Source organism: Balaenoptera musculus, chromosome 3 (genome assembly GCF_009873245.2).
Source record: "Balaenoptera musculus isolate JJ_BM4_2016_0621 chromosome 3, mBalMus1.pri.v3, whole genome shotgun sequence".
In the NCBI taxonomy this organism is placed as follows: Eukaryota; Metazoa; Chordata; class Mammalia; order Artiodactyla; family Balaenopteridae; genus Balaenoptera; species Balaenoptera musculus.
The window spans coordinates 131,896,775-131,909,553 of record NC_045787.1 but is presented as its reverse complement, the minus strand read 5'-3'; the positions used below and the strand labels follow the sequence as shown (position 1 = coordinate 131,909,553).

General features: G+C 39.1%; 1 protein-coding gene across 1 annotated transcript in view; it reads left to right on the top strand.

The window, feature by feature from the left end:
• The window catches only part of HAVCR2 (hepatitis A virus cellular receptor 2), a 39,261-nt gene extending 32,562 nt beyond the window's left edge, over window positions 1-6,699 (top strand). The window contains exons 7-8 of the mRNA XM_036847758.1: window positions 4,450-4,486; window positions 6,154-6,699. Coding sequence (XP_036703653.1) covers window positions 4,450-4,486; window positions 6,154-6,313 — 197 coding nt within the window. The 3' untranslated portion in view covers window positions 6,314-6,699. The remainder of the gene's footprint in view (window positions 1-4,449; window positions 4,487-6,153) is intronic.
• The last annotated feature ends 6,080 nt before the right edge of the window (window positions 6,700-12,779 follow it).

Sequence of the window (12,779 nt, the reverse complement as noted above, 5' to 3'; positions counted from 1 at the left end):
CTCTCCATCTGATAAGGAACTGTTAATATAGGAACAAACACAAACCTAAGATAGAACTATTAGTTTATATTTATACCTACAAGTGATTAGAATAAATACTCTTTAGTCCTTCCAAACCTCAACAATAATAATAGCTCATTTTTATTCAGTGCTTACCATGTAACAGGCATGTTTTATGTTTATCTTTGTCACCATCTTATATAACGTAGATAGCACTGTTATCCCTATTCTTATAGCAGAGGAGAGTAACGTTTAGAGACAGTAAACTTTCAAGGTTTTCTCAAGGTTTCAGAATCACTAAGTGGCAAAGCTGGAATTCAAATTCAAGCAGGTTGATTCTAGTACCTGTTTTTTAATCTTTTGTTAAGAAAATAAACCTTTTTAATTCATGAATATGTCCAGGTTTATTAGGAAGCACAACAACGACAATCACTTTCTTCTGTGCGTTTTTCTATCTTATTTATTTCTCAGACATGGTTCTTTAAAGAGGGATAGCAGGTTCCTTTAACACTGGGTCATGCCCAGAGTTGCAGCGTTTGTACTTTCCTCCATTGTGGCACTCAGCACACATATTTTATTTCTAAGTTACTTATCTTTATTAAAAAAAAATTAAGGATGATTTATATGCAATAAACTGTATATTTAAAGTGTGTTCAACTTGATGAATTTCAGTAGATGGTTTCACCCAGGAAACCATCACCACAATCAATGCCCAAACACTTCCATCACCCCGAAAGCCTCACATACTTTTACAACTGTGATATATTCTCTTCTCTTTGGTGCAGAGGCCAAGGCCTTATACCACTGTTACTTTATCAGCCTTTCTTACTAATACATAAACATCAACCTTGTGTAGGGTTACAAACCATTCCAAATTTTCCCAGGATTGAAGGAGGTTCCTAATGTGTGGGTTTTCAGTGCTAAAACTGGGACAGTCCAGGGAAAACTGGGATGAGTTGCTCGTCCTCTGTGGCTTGAAGCTGCCAAGTGCTTTATGTGCATTAAATCCTCATAACTACCCTGTTGAGGAAGGTACTAATACTATTCTCATTTACCAGTTGGAGAACCAGTGTGCTGAAAGGTTAAGTAACTTGCCCAAAGCTACACAGTTAATTGATAGAGGATTTGAAACTGGGGCTGTCTTGCTCACCATTTTGTTACTCTGCCATTAATGGTAAATGGATTGTTCAGAGGAAGAAGCTACTCACCCCCACTTACCTGGGTTTATGGAGAGATAGCAGTGGAGTTTGGGAATTGACCACATGAATATGGAGTCTACAGGTTGATAAGGAGCAATGACAACACCCACTTTTTGAGTTTTGCCAAAGCCTGGATATTAGGGACTGTTCTGGTTTGTGTAGAAGGGTATGGAAGGAGGGTGATGAGGAGTGGGAGAAGTCATGTTTTGTACACACATATGATTACTCCCAAAACATGACTACTTAGAAGAATAGATGGGAAAGTTGTATTCGATTTGCAGTCTTTTCCCTAGAAGTTGCTGGAGAAAATCATACAACCAAGGTGATACGTTTTTTAAAAAATTAATTAATTAATTAATTAATTTTTGGCTGTGTTGGGTCTTCGTTTCTGTGCGAGGGCTTTCTCCAGTTGTGGCGAGCGGGGGCTACTCTTCATCACGGTGCGCGGGCCTCTCGCTGTCACGGCCTCTCTTGTTGCGGAGCACAGGCTCCAGACGCGCAGGCTCAGTAGTTGTGGCTCACGGGCCTAGCCGCTCCGCGGCATGTGGCATCCTCCCGGACCGGGGCACGAACCCGTGTCCCCTGCACTGGCAGGCGGACTCCCAACCACTGCGCCACCAGGGAAGCCCAAGGTGATAGGTTTTTTTTCAGAAATTCACGTTCTTTTATTTATTTATTTATTTATTTATGACTGTGTTGAGTCTTCGTTTCTGTGCGAGGGCTTTCTCTAGTTGCGGCAAGTGGGGACCACTCTTCATCGCGGTGCGCGGGCCTCTCACCATCGCGGCCTCTCTTGTTGCGGAGCACAGGCTCCAGACGCGCAGGCTCAGTAATTGTGGCTCACGGGCCCAGTTGCTCCGTGGCATGTGGGATCTTCCCAGACCAGGGCTCGAACCCGTGTCCCCTGCATTGGCAGGCAGATTCTCAACCACTGCGCCACCAGGCAAGCCCGGTGATAGGTTTTTAAGTCATGACATCAAAGCCATAAATTGGTACTCAGTAATGCCCAGCAATCCTGTGTCTTTCCAGTGCACTGTCTGAGATGAGCATCACATACTTCACTGCTGCTCAAATCTCCCTCGCCTCTCACTGCACTGATGAAGTATTAAAAGCTTGTTTCAACCACTTTGCCTTAGCCAAGACTTCGTTCTTCCTTTGATCACTTTCTCCAGAATCATCTCTCTCTCCATTCCTGTTTATGCTATTTTTATTAGCATAAAAATATGGCCTAATTCACACATTTCTCTCCAGCTGCTCCCATTTCTCTGCTCTCCTCTACAGCCGTATTTCTCAGATGAGTTGTCCCTACATCTCACCCCTCCGCACTCTTTTAACCGCCACCCCTCCCAATTTAGCTTCTACGCCTGAGGTGCCATGGAAATAATTTCAGTCACACTCGTCAGTGACCTCCATTTTGCTAAATCCCATAGATACCTCTGTCTTCATTGTAGAACATCTTTCAGCAATAACTAAGTTGACTCTCACTCATTCTAAAAAGACTTCCTTCTCTTGGCTTCTGAAACACCACTCTCTTCACTAGCCACTCCTTTCAGTCATTTTTGTTATTTTCTCTTCTTAAGCATGATCTTTAGATGTTGTGATTCCCCAGGGCTGGCCCTTTTATTCTCTCCATGCCCTCTGGATGATGATGACTTATATTCCCATAGACTTAAATATCATCCTTAATTTCTCTCTCCAGCACTCAAGGGTGTTGGTACTGATTGGCCAGCTGTCCAGTTGTTATCTCCACTTAGATGTGTCCCACATTGTGTCAAGAAAGGAGCTCTAGAGTCTATATTCCACCTTTTTAGAAGCCAACCTCCCCCTCCCTGATCTTCTTCATCATAGTGTTTCATTATCATACATCTGGTTGCTTAAGCCAGAGAGCCAGAAGCCATCCTTGAATCCCCTCTTTCATCACTCCTAATACACAATCCAACTTCACTTTCCTGCACTTTCTCCAAATCATATCTAAAATCCATTCGTAATTCTGCATCTCTCTTTCACCACCTTACTCTGAGGCAGTTCTCTACTCACCTCCTCATTTTTTCATACCTCCTTTTAATTCTTTCTCCACATAGCAGCCAGAGTGATTTTCTTAAAACCCAGTCAGATCATATTTCTGGCCTTCAATTATTTCCTATGTCTTAGAATAAAATCCAAACTCCTGATTATGACTTACAAGGTCCTGTAGTATCTAGCCCAGCCTCCCTCTCAGACCTTACCTTGTGCCACCCTCTTATTCCAGCCATGCTTTCAGTTTCAGCCACTCACCACTATCTTTACAAGGGCTTTGCTCGATCCAGAATGCTCACCCCGGCTTTTCATTTGGCTGACTCATTCTCTTCTTTCAGAACTGAGCTTAAAGATCATTTCTTCTGAGAATTCTTTCCTGATTACCTTCTTGATTATCTATTCCAGTGCATTATTGTTTTTTTAAAAAATTGAAATACAGTTGATTTACAATATTGTGTTAGTTTCAGGTGTACAGCAAAGTATTTCAGTTATATACATATATATATAAAATATATATATTTTTTCAGATTCTTTTCCATTATAGGTTATTATAAGATATTGAATATAGTTCCCTTGCTATACAGTAAATCCTTGTTGTTTATCTGTTTTGTATATAGTGGTGTGTATCTGTTAATCCCAAACTCCTAATTTATCCCTACCCCCCCCCACCCCCTTTCCCCTTTGGTAACCATAAGTTTGCTTTCTGTGTCTGTGAGTCTGTTCCTGTTTTGTAAATAAATCCATTTGTATTATTTTTTTAGATTCCACATGTGTGATATCATATAATATTTGTCTTTGTCTGATTTACTTCACTCAGTATGATAATCTCTAGGTCCATCTATTTTGCTGCAATACTTTTCTTTCTATTACATCACAATTTGAAATTATTTTATTTTTCCCATTTACTTTTTTTTTCTTAAATGCCTCTCTCACTAGAAGACAAGTTTCATGATGTCAGGGCTCATAGTTCACCTTTGTGTCCCTGGTGCTTAGCATACTACCAGACACGTAGTGGGCACTCCCTACATTTGTTAAATATGAAAAATGCATCTTTATTACTTTTAGCATAGCTTATGTAATAAATCAAGACGCATATCAGTGGTTTGATTTAATTCAATCTAATAGGAAGACCAGATTTCCCTAAACAATCTTTGCTTCCAGTTAGCTCATTTTATTTATCTCATTTATTTTATGAAAGCATTTTAAATTGACTTTTCTTCGCCTTTTTACCTAGGGTATTCTGATAGCAAAGAGAAGATACACAATTTAAGGTAAGAATAATGCGTGCAGTAGTGGAAGGTGGGAAACTTGGATATTCCTATTCTAATCTGGGCTTTGATCTTTGCTCTTAGAAGTCCTGCCCTGAGACTTTGGGATCTAAATTTTTACTACTTCCTTTTTGCTTTAGGCCTAGATTTATGGAATGCAAATTTAACATGTTGCTTGGTTTTATTCTTGATCCCTAATCCCTCTAGTTTCTTTAGTCCTAAAGTTAAGGTACAGAATTTGTCTCCCATTGATAGGAAATGCTTATATATTTCTGATTAATGGGCTTTTTCAGTGAACTGACCCTTCAGCTGATTGAGTACTTACTACATCCAGGTTTTGGGTGGCCACTGGTTTACAGATGTGAGCAAGAAACTCAGAATCTACTCTCAGGGCTTTTACAACCCAGCCCAGCTCTTCTTAACTCTGATTGCCTATTAGAATCATCCAGGGCACTTAAACATACTATTGTCAACCCCAGAGCAAATAAATCAGAATCTTTGGGGATGAGGCCTAACCATAGGTATTGTTCTAAAAACTTTCAAGAAAAAAGTGATTCTGTCCACTGCATACTCTCTAAACCACTAATGATTTTAGACTAAATCTAGATAGTATAGTTATGAAGACAAAATAGTCTGCAGTAAAAAAGTCAAATAAGACCAAATAAAATATTTAATTATCAATGGCTTTATATTATCTGTGTCAGTATTCTTTATTAGAGCTGAAACTTGAAATGTGGTAATATCAATAGGTAATATTTACATGCAATAATTCATTCTTTATGAAATTATTTGGTTAATGTTCATCTCCACCTATAAATGTAAACTCCATAGAAAATTAGGAACTTGTCTGCCACATTAACAACTGTATCCCCTAGCACACACCTGACTCTTAGTATGCATTTAATATTTGAGGATTGAATGAATAAACATTCCTTACAGAAGCCCTGTGAGATAGAGTACTTATTCCCATTTTATAGCTGAGGACCCTGAGACACTAAGTTTACTAATATACATCCTCTAGGGGATTTTTGTGTTTTGTGCACTGTTGCATCTCTTGATGCATAGAACAGTATATAACACGTTAAATAGTTCTTGAATGAATAAATGAAAAAAGCAAATCCAACTTACCCAAGATCATATGGATGGTAAGCAGCAGAGGCAGGATTCGAACTCAAGTCTCACTGGATCCATAACACATTCATTTCTTTTACTTTTTGAAATTGTTCAAGCCGACATAATAATTGAAATAATAGTGCAAGGAACAGTAGAACCCTTCACCTAAGCGTGTCATTTAATATTTTGTCACATTTGCTTTATCTGTTTCTCTATTTACATACACATTTTTTTTTTCTGAACCATTTGTAAAGGTGTTTCAGACATCTTGACACTTCACCTAAACACTTCAGTCTGCACTTCCTCAGAATAAGGATATTCTCTTAGATAACACAATGCCATTTTTATACCTAAGGAAATTCAGATTAATTTGAGTTTGTGCAGTTATTCCCCAGACTATTTTCATTACTCTTTTATGTTTCCCCCGCCTAGTCAGGACCTGATCAAGGATCATATACTGCCTTGGTGGCTATCTCTTCAGCAAAGCCCATTCTCTTAACTCTATTCCATGTTGCCTGGGAAATGCTTAACTCAACTGCATCACTTTATTTCCACAGCCTCATCACTTTGGCCAACCTCCCTCCCTCGGGGTTAGTGAATACAGCAGGAGAGGGGACGCATGCAGAGGAAAACATCTATATCATTGAGGAGAACGTATATGAAATGGAGGATCCATACGAGTATTACTGCTCCGTCAGCAGTGGGCAGCAGTCCTGACAACCCCTGGGCTGTTGTCTTTCAACGCCACCGGATTCACCACTTCCTTTTGGGGTTTGGTGTTATCCTCTTTGAAAACTATGAGATGGCTCACCTGACTGGTTTTAGAGGTTCTGTCCTTGGCCACCGAGCAGAGTTTTTCCATGTTCTAAAGATAAGTAGCTCACCCGAGGATTGAACTGGGACCAGCATTGTACTTAGACAGGCACAACATTACCTCTGTGTTCCCGCCACCCAACTCGGAGACTGCTAATCAGGGCATTAGAGCTCAAATGGGCTTTTATAGAGAGTAGGAATTCTTAATATGGGGTCTCTGGAATTCCAGATATTCAGTTATATGGTGTGTCCATGAAGCTCCTGAAAATACAGGGGAAATTATGTGCTGAGATACGTGCGTGTCTTTGTCGGTACAGGAAGTCTAAAGGGACCGCCGATGCTCAAAGAGCTCTGTGCACCGTAGCAGGTTAGGAAACTATTGGAGTAGGAGTAGATGGTCTTGAAGGTTCCCTTTGAGTCTCAAGGTTTATGCTTCTTTGAATGTTGACTCTGTGACAGTATGTGCCAGTGCACAGCTCTCCTTGGCCTAAGTTAAGAAGACTGCCCAGCAAGGCCTGCGGTGTGGCAGGTGCTTCTGGAGAAAAAGGAAGTACGCTCAGTGTGTTTGACAGGTTTTGCTTAGGGTGCACTCAGAGGGAAAGATCTCTGACCAACTTCTCCATTCATGGAGAGAAGTGGAGCTGTGTTTTTCACAAAAGAAGAAGCAGTGACTGGGACACAAATTCTGTTTCCTGGTGGAAAGTAGGTAAAGGGCTCCAGCCATCTGTATTTATCCATGTCAGATCCCCTGATGGAAAGACAATGGTCCTTAAGCTTCAGTTCCAGGATGGTAGAGAGTAGGTCTATCTTGCCTATTTGCTTCCTCCCCAGTCTTGGCACAGCTCTGACACATAATACTGATAGAAATTTACTAAATATCTTTGGAGTGAAAAAATTAAAGAAGCAGAAAGGTAGATTTCTGGGAAGACTTTTCCATTGGAGAGCTTAGATAGAGCTTCACTTGTTGGAGAACTCGAAAATACTCCTAAGCTCCCGTTTCTGCTCTTGTCCAGCATCTGCTCTTCTCAGCATCCTCTCCCAGCTCAGGCCCTTGGAAGTGTGTTATTGTCTTTTTTCCCCTTTCTGCTGAATGAATCAACAATAGGGACCTGTCGCTGCCTGAAAACTGCCTTCCCCAGGTGATGACTGAGCTGCTACTGTGTTGCATGCAGGAGATGTTGGTCACCAAGGATGCGGGCAGCCTGTCTGTTAACAGTGTTTGGGCTGCATCTGGGCGGTATTGGGAAGCACTGGCTTTGTACAGGGAGATTTGTAAGGGAGATCATTTTGCAAAGTTCCAGGCAGTAGCTTTTAAACAAGGTGAAAAATTAAGTGTTTTAAATTTATGAAATTCTAGAGGGAAGGGACCACAGAAAACATATGGACCAGATCAGTGATTCCCCCACAAAAGGGATTCTTATTCTGCAAAAATCTTTACACAAGGATATGTATACAAGGACGATCATTGCAATGGTGTTTGTGAGAGATGTTTTCCATCAGTTGGGGAATAATTGGTTATTGTGGTATGTCAACACACTGGCACAAGTAAAAAAAATTAGGTGGTTTCATCATTGAACTGTTTTGCTAATTCAACAAATATTAAGTGCTTACTCTGTGCCAAGTTCTCTGGTGCTGGGATCATAGAGAAAGAGCAGATAGACACATCCCTGACGCCATAGAACTTCTGATTGATCTGACAGGAAGGATGATTTCATTCATTCATTCATTCATTCATTCTTTCAGTGAACATTTTTTGTCACCCACTTTGTGCCAGACACTGTTTTAGTTCCTAGAAATATAGCAGTGAAGGAAACAGGCAAGATCCCGACTCTCACAGACCTTGTGTTAACTTGTCAAAGGAGAAATCTATATTGCTAAGTCAAAAGAAAAAAAACGTTCTCGAATAGTATATATAGTTAATGCTAATTTTTTTTTTTTTGCCTTTAAATAATCTGGAAGAATATTCCCAAAATAATATGGTTATTCCACAAGGGCAAATAGTCAAGAGATAGAGTTCCACTTTTTGCTTTTATGTGCTTCTATAATTTGAATTATTTTATCCATTTTTTGTAATAAAAAAATAGATTTAAATACTGTAGCAATGTTTTCCTGTCCACCCTCCTCCTCATAGAAAGAAATGAAGACTTGGGTAAGTTAAGTTCAAGGTCAAGGTGGGCAGTAGAGTGTGCCAGCACTGTAGACATGTCTAGAGTGTTCCAGCAGAGATTGGAACCCTGGTTTTCAGGGTAGGATCCACTCTACATTAATTATTTGTAATACGGAAGATGGCAGAAAAGGTAACAAACTATCAAGCTACCCCAAAGGGTCTGGGTGATGACAAGTGGTCACTGAATTAAAAACAATGTAAAAAGATTGAATGTGTGGTTTGCTCTTAGAAGTGCTTAGGATTTTTCTTCCAGAGCTCTGCCATAGAGACCCACAGTACAGGAAGAGGCTCCCTGATGTCTTCAGACTGAAAAACTAAGGTCTTACCATGTTTTAACTGCCTATCACTTCTAGTGATAGAATTCCCCAGGCAGAAATTCTAAGTGGTTTAACCTGTCATTAATTTATTTGGGGGCATCCCCTCATGCCTAGTCCCATATAAATTTAATTCTCATTTAAGTTTGAATTAAAAAAAAAACTGAATACAAATTAATTTTGTGTCCAGATTTCTACTGAGAAGGTCTTTCTCGAGGTAAGTAGAGATGCCCTTAGTGCTGTAATTTTTAAGATTTTTGTCATCCTTTTCTGGGGCTCAGTTGGGAAATGGGAAAAAGGAGAGGGGCAGCCAGAACACTTGGTTGGAGGGTTTTCAAGCTTCAGGAGGGCTCAGATTTTGGCCTATTTTCAGTGGAAAACCTACGCAATGGAGCAATATGAGTCAGAAATGTGAGTTTCAGGATTCTAGATCCTCTAATATCTTTTTTTTCAGTTGTATTGACTGTAATTATAAAGGTCATTCCAAGTCACTCTTTTATTAGTAGTAGTTTTCTTTTGTAAATTCTTGGTCAAACTCCTTCTGCTTATGGTGTGACTCTTTTTCCAGAGAAAGCAGTGATGTTTAAAAAAAAAAAAAGTTATTTAAGCAATTCAGGTGTGGTGGTGGCACTGGGACATCTGTTTAAATACCCACATTATTTTAATATAATTGTTTTGTGGGTGGGTCACCTTTGGAAAATATTTTATTATAGCTTTATAGTCTATACTTAACAACCTGCTTCATGATAAGTTGACATGTCCTTTGTAATTTCTACATTTTGAAATTGTACTTTTTTATGCATTTTACACCTAGTTCGTGTAAAATAGAAATATTTCACGCTCCAATGCAGTGTTATCTTCTTTTGGTCAGTTCTGAAATATCCATATATCTATATCGAATCTGTTTTAAATTTTATTACCCAGTTTTACTTGCCATTCCTCTTCACTTGCATGCAGAATTTAGTTCTTGTTCTGGAAACCCTTAAGTAAAAAGTAACAACTGTAAAAATATAGGTGAAGGTTGTTATACTAATAATGTAGATTTTTGATTCATTTCTTTATCCCAAAGTTCACCACAAGATCTTAGCAAAAATCTCTTGACCTTAATCTGAGGGCTGAAGCAAGGAGCCAGTGGTGAGTGGCTTTGAAAGCTGCCAGCTGCCCAGGCCTCAGTGAAGTCCTCAGAGGGGTGGCGCCTTTCCTGTTCTCTCCAGCAAGCCTCCTACTCCAACAAAAATTCCTGGTAGCTAAGCAGCAGCCAGACAGCTTCTAACCACCACGGAAGAAAGGAGTTTTCTGAATAGATGGAATTTCAGGTGAGAACTAAGGAATATGACATTTAGTTATCCTAGCTGCCTTATTTCAAGCAAATGTGTTTACAAGGAACTCTGGGTGGGCAAGCTAACTTGGAGCCAATTGCTTTACAGTACGTTGAGACTCTGAGTAAGAATCTCTAAGCAGAAAATACATCTTGTTGGAGTGCTTGTTTCCCTTTTTTTTTTAGGTTTTTATTTTGAAATAATTTGAGATTTGCCAAAAAATTGCAATGATAGTACAAAGAGTTCCTGTTTTCAGCAGTTTTTTCATTTAACAGCTTATATAACCATGGTACCATTTGTCAAAACTAAGATCTTAACATTGGCACATGACTATTAACTAAACTACAAATTTTGCTTGGATTCCTACTACTGGCTTTTAAAATTTTAAATTAAGTGCTTTTTGAAAAATAGAGTAGAGTTTAAATTAAAGGTTAAAGTCCCTATTCCCTGTCCTCTCTATCAAAATTTCTCCCCAGTCCTACTCCACAGGAACAATCCTTCTAGGTCAGCACTGTCCAGTAGAAATACAGTGTTGTTGTTGTTGTTTTTCATTTTAAGTCTTCACAATCCAGTGAGTATTTTCCATTTAGAGCACATCTCCATTCTGACTAGTCACATTTTAAGTGCTCAATAGCCGCATGTGGCTATTGGCTCTAGAATTAGCAAAGTTCTGGGCCATTCTCTATTTTCTCTCTCATACACACACACACACACACACACACATGCACGCACACACGGTAACCTAATTTTTTCCACTGCTTATAGAAGACCATCGCTCCATGTCAGAATGGGACAACAGCCTTTACTTAGATAGCTATGTAGTATTAAGTAGAACAAATGTGCATAACCTATTAAATCACTTCCGCATGCATAGATGTTTAGTTGGTTTTTTTTTTTTCCCCATTTCAAATAAGGCTGCAAGGAACATACTTTATTCGGAAACCTATGTGCATTTGTGTACTTCCAACGTATATGATTCTGAATATGGAAATGCTGTGTCAAAGGATGTGATTGTATTTGAAGTATCATGACAATAGAACAGTAGTATATTTTTGAACAAATATACCAGTCAGTGTATTACTAAATGCATATTATCTTTCTCAAGGCAGTCATTTTAGAAAGCAATTTATTTCAACAGTGTTCCTTTCACTCAAAGTAATTTGTTTTTGGTTTTTGAAATTTGACTTAAGAATCAGTTTAAGCTAAAATAACTAGGCCTAGTGACTCTCGTAGGCCTTACTCCTTTGTAGTCACAGTTAATATTTATTCACTCATTTATTTCCTCCCTCCCTACTCCCCTCCCTCCATTCCATCCATCCAGTTCCACTTTTGCTTTCCTAATAGTTTGTTCTCCTCACACAGCTGCCTAAGTATTTTCTTTTTCTTTTTTAAAACTCATCAACCAGGTTCAATTACTCTGTTATTTAAAACCTTTCAACAGCTTCACCAGGGCCTGGATTTCTTCTGACCTCACCAACCCCTCCTTTTTTTTTGTTTCATCCACACTGGTTTCCTTTCTGCTTCTAGACCAGACCAAGTCCTTTCTGGTTCCAGCACCTTTTTCAGTGAACTTGTGTCCCTCTGTTTAGAATGCTTCTTTCAGACTGTTTGCAGAGCTGCCTCTTTCTCATCTTTGAGTTTCCAGCTTAAATATCATCTAAGAGCTTTCCCTGAACACCCTATCAAAAGTGCCAACCTGCCCACCTCTATTCCAGTTTATTCCCTACATAGTTTGTTTGAATCTGAAATTCTAATTGTTTACATTTTTGTGATTTGTCTCCCCCAACCCCTCAACTGGAAAGTAACTGTCACTTATCTTATATCTTAAGGACCTAGTGCAAAGCCTGACCTGTAGTGGGTGCCAAATAAATATTTGTAGATGGATTGAATGAATGAATGTATGCCTGCTGTACTGCAGACTCAAGCCACAGTACAGGCACCACAGATACTACAAAGATTTGTTTTTCCTTCAAGGAAGTCAGAGCCCATCAGGACAGCATGATGGCCAAGCAAATGATTATAATAAAAGGCAATAAGCATTGGCAGACCTGCATACTAGATTCTGAGTGATGCAGAAAAGCAGTTTTTGGTGATTTTTTTTTTTCTTTTTCCTGAAAATACTAATCCTTGTCTTTACCACTTCTTTAATTTACCTCTATAAAATTCCAGCTGACTCTCATTGAATAAGGATAGCCTGGCACATAGCAGATGCCCAATAAATATTAATTGGGTGAATGAATTAAGTGATACAGGTGACATGGATTCCAACAGCGGACCTCCAAAAAACATATAGTGACCCGATGTATTTTCTACTTTGTAGAAAAACATGCGTTTTGCAGTGTAAGCCCTTGTATATTTATTAAAACATTATTTTATAATCGTTCATCTTTCTGGAGGCTTGGTGATGTCTGAATGTTGCTTTAGGCAACTTAAATTGCTTTCTTTTCTGTCTATCTGGGATAAAGAAAAGGACGGTTGTAATTAGGCTGTGAAAAACACGTTACACGAATGTAAAAGACTTCCACTTTTGTAAGAACCTGCAGTTTTGGGACGTGTTTTTTGTTTTCTTT